This window comes from Bison bison, unplaced genomic scaffold (assembly GCF_000754665.1).
Source record: "Bison bison bison isolate TAMUID 2011002044 unplaced genomic scaffold, Bison_UMD1.0 scf7180017864105, whole genome shotgun sequence".
NCBI lineage: Eukaryota > Metazoa > Chordata > Mammalia > Artiodactyla > Bovidae > Bison > Bison bison.
The window spans coordinates 1,290,882-1,291,093 of NW_011494677.1; the positions used below are offsets into that span (position 1 = coordinate 1,290,882).

Consider the following 212-nt stretch of genomic DNA (forward strand, 5'->3'; position numbering starts at 1 on the left):
CATGCAGGGGTTGGGGCTGGGTGACTGGCTGGGCGGGTGGGTGGTGCCCCCCGTGGTGAGGAGGAGGAGGCACCCCGCCAAGCAGGGAGGTCAGGCGGGGGCAAGGCGCTCACTAGGGGCTGTGGTCCAGGTAGTTGTGGATGTTGACAGCGGCCGTGATGCCACAGATAATGAGTGGGATCCCTCCCGCGATCAGATAGAACCTGGAGAGA

At 65.1% G+C, this 212-nt stretch overlaps 1 protein-coding gene across 1 annotated transcript in view; it reads right to left on the reverse strand.

Moving 5' to 3' along the window:
- Positions 1 to 23: 23 nt before the first annotated feature.
- GPR124 (G protein-coupled receptor 124) overlaps positions 24 to 212 on the reverse strand; it is a 46,638-nt gene continuing 46,449 nt past the window's right edge. The window contains exon 21 of the mRNA XM_010838849.1: positions 24 to 203. Coding sequence (XP_010837151.1) covers positions 113 to 203 — 91 coding nt within the window. The 3' untranslated portion in view covers positions 24 to 112. The remainder of the gene's footprint in view (positions 204 to 212) is intronic.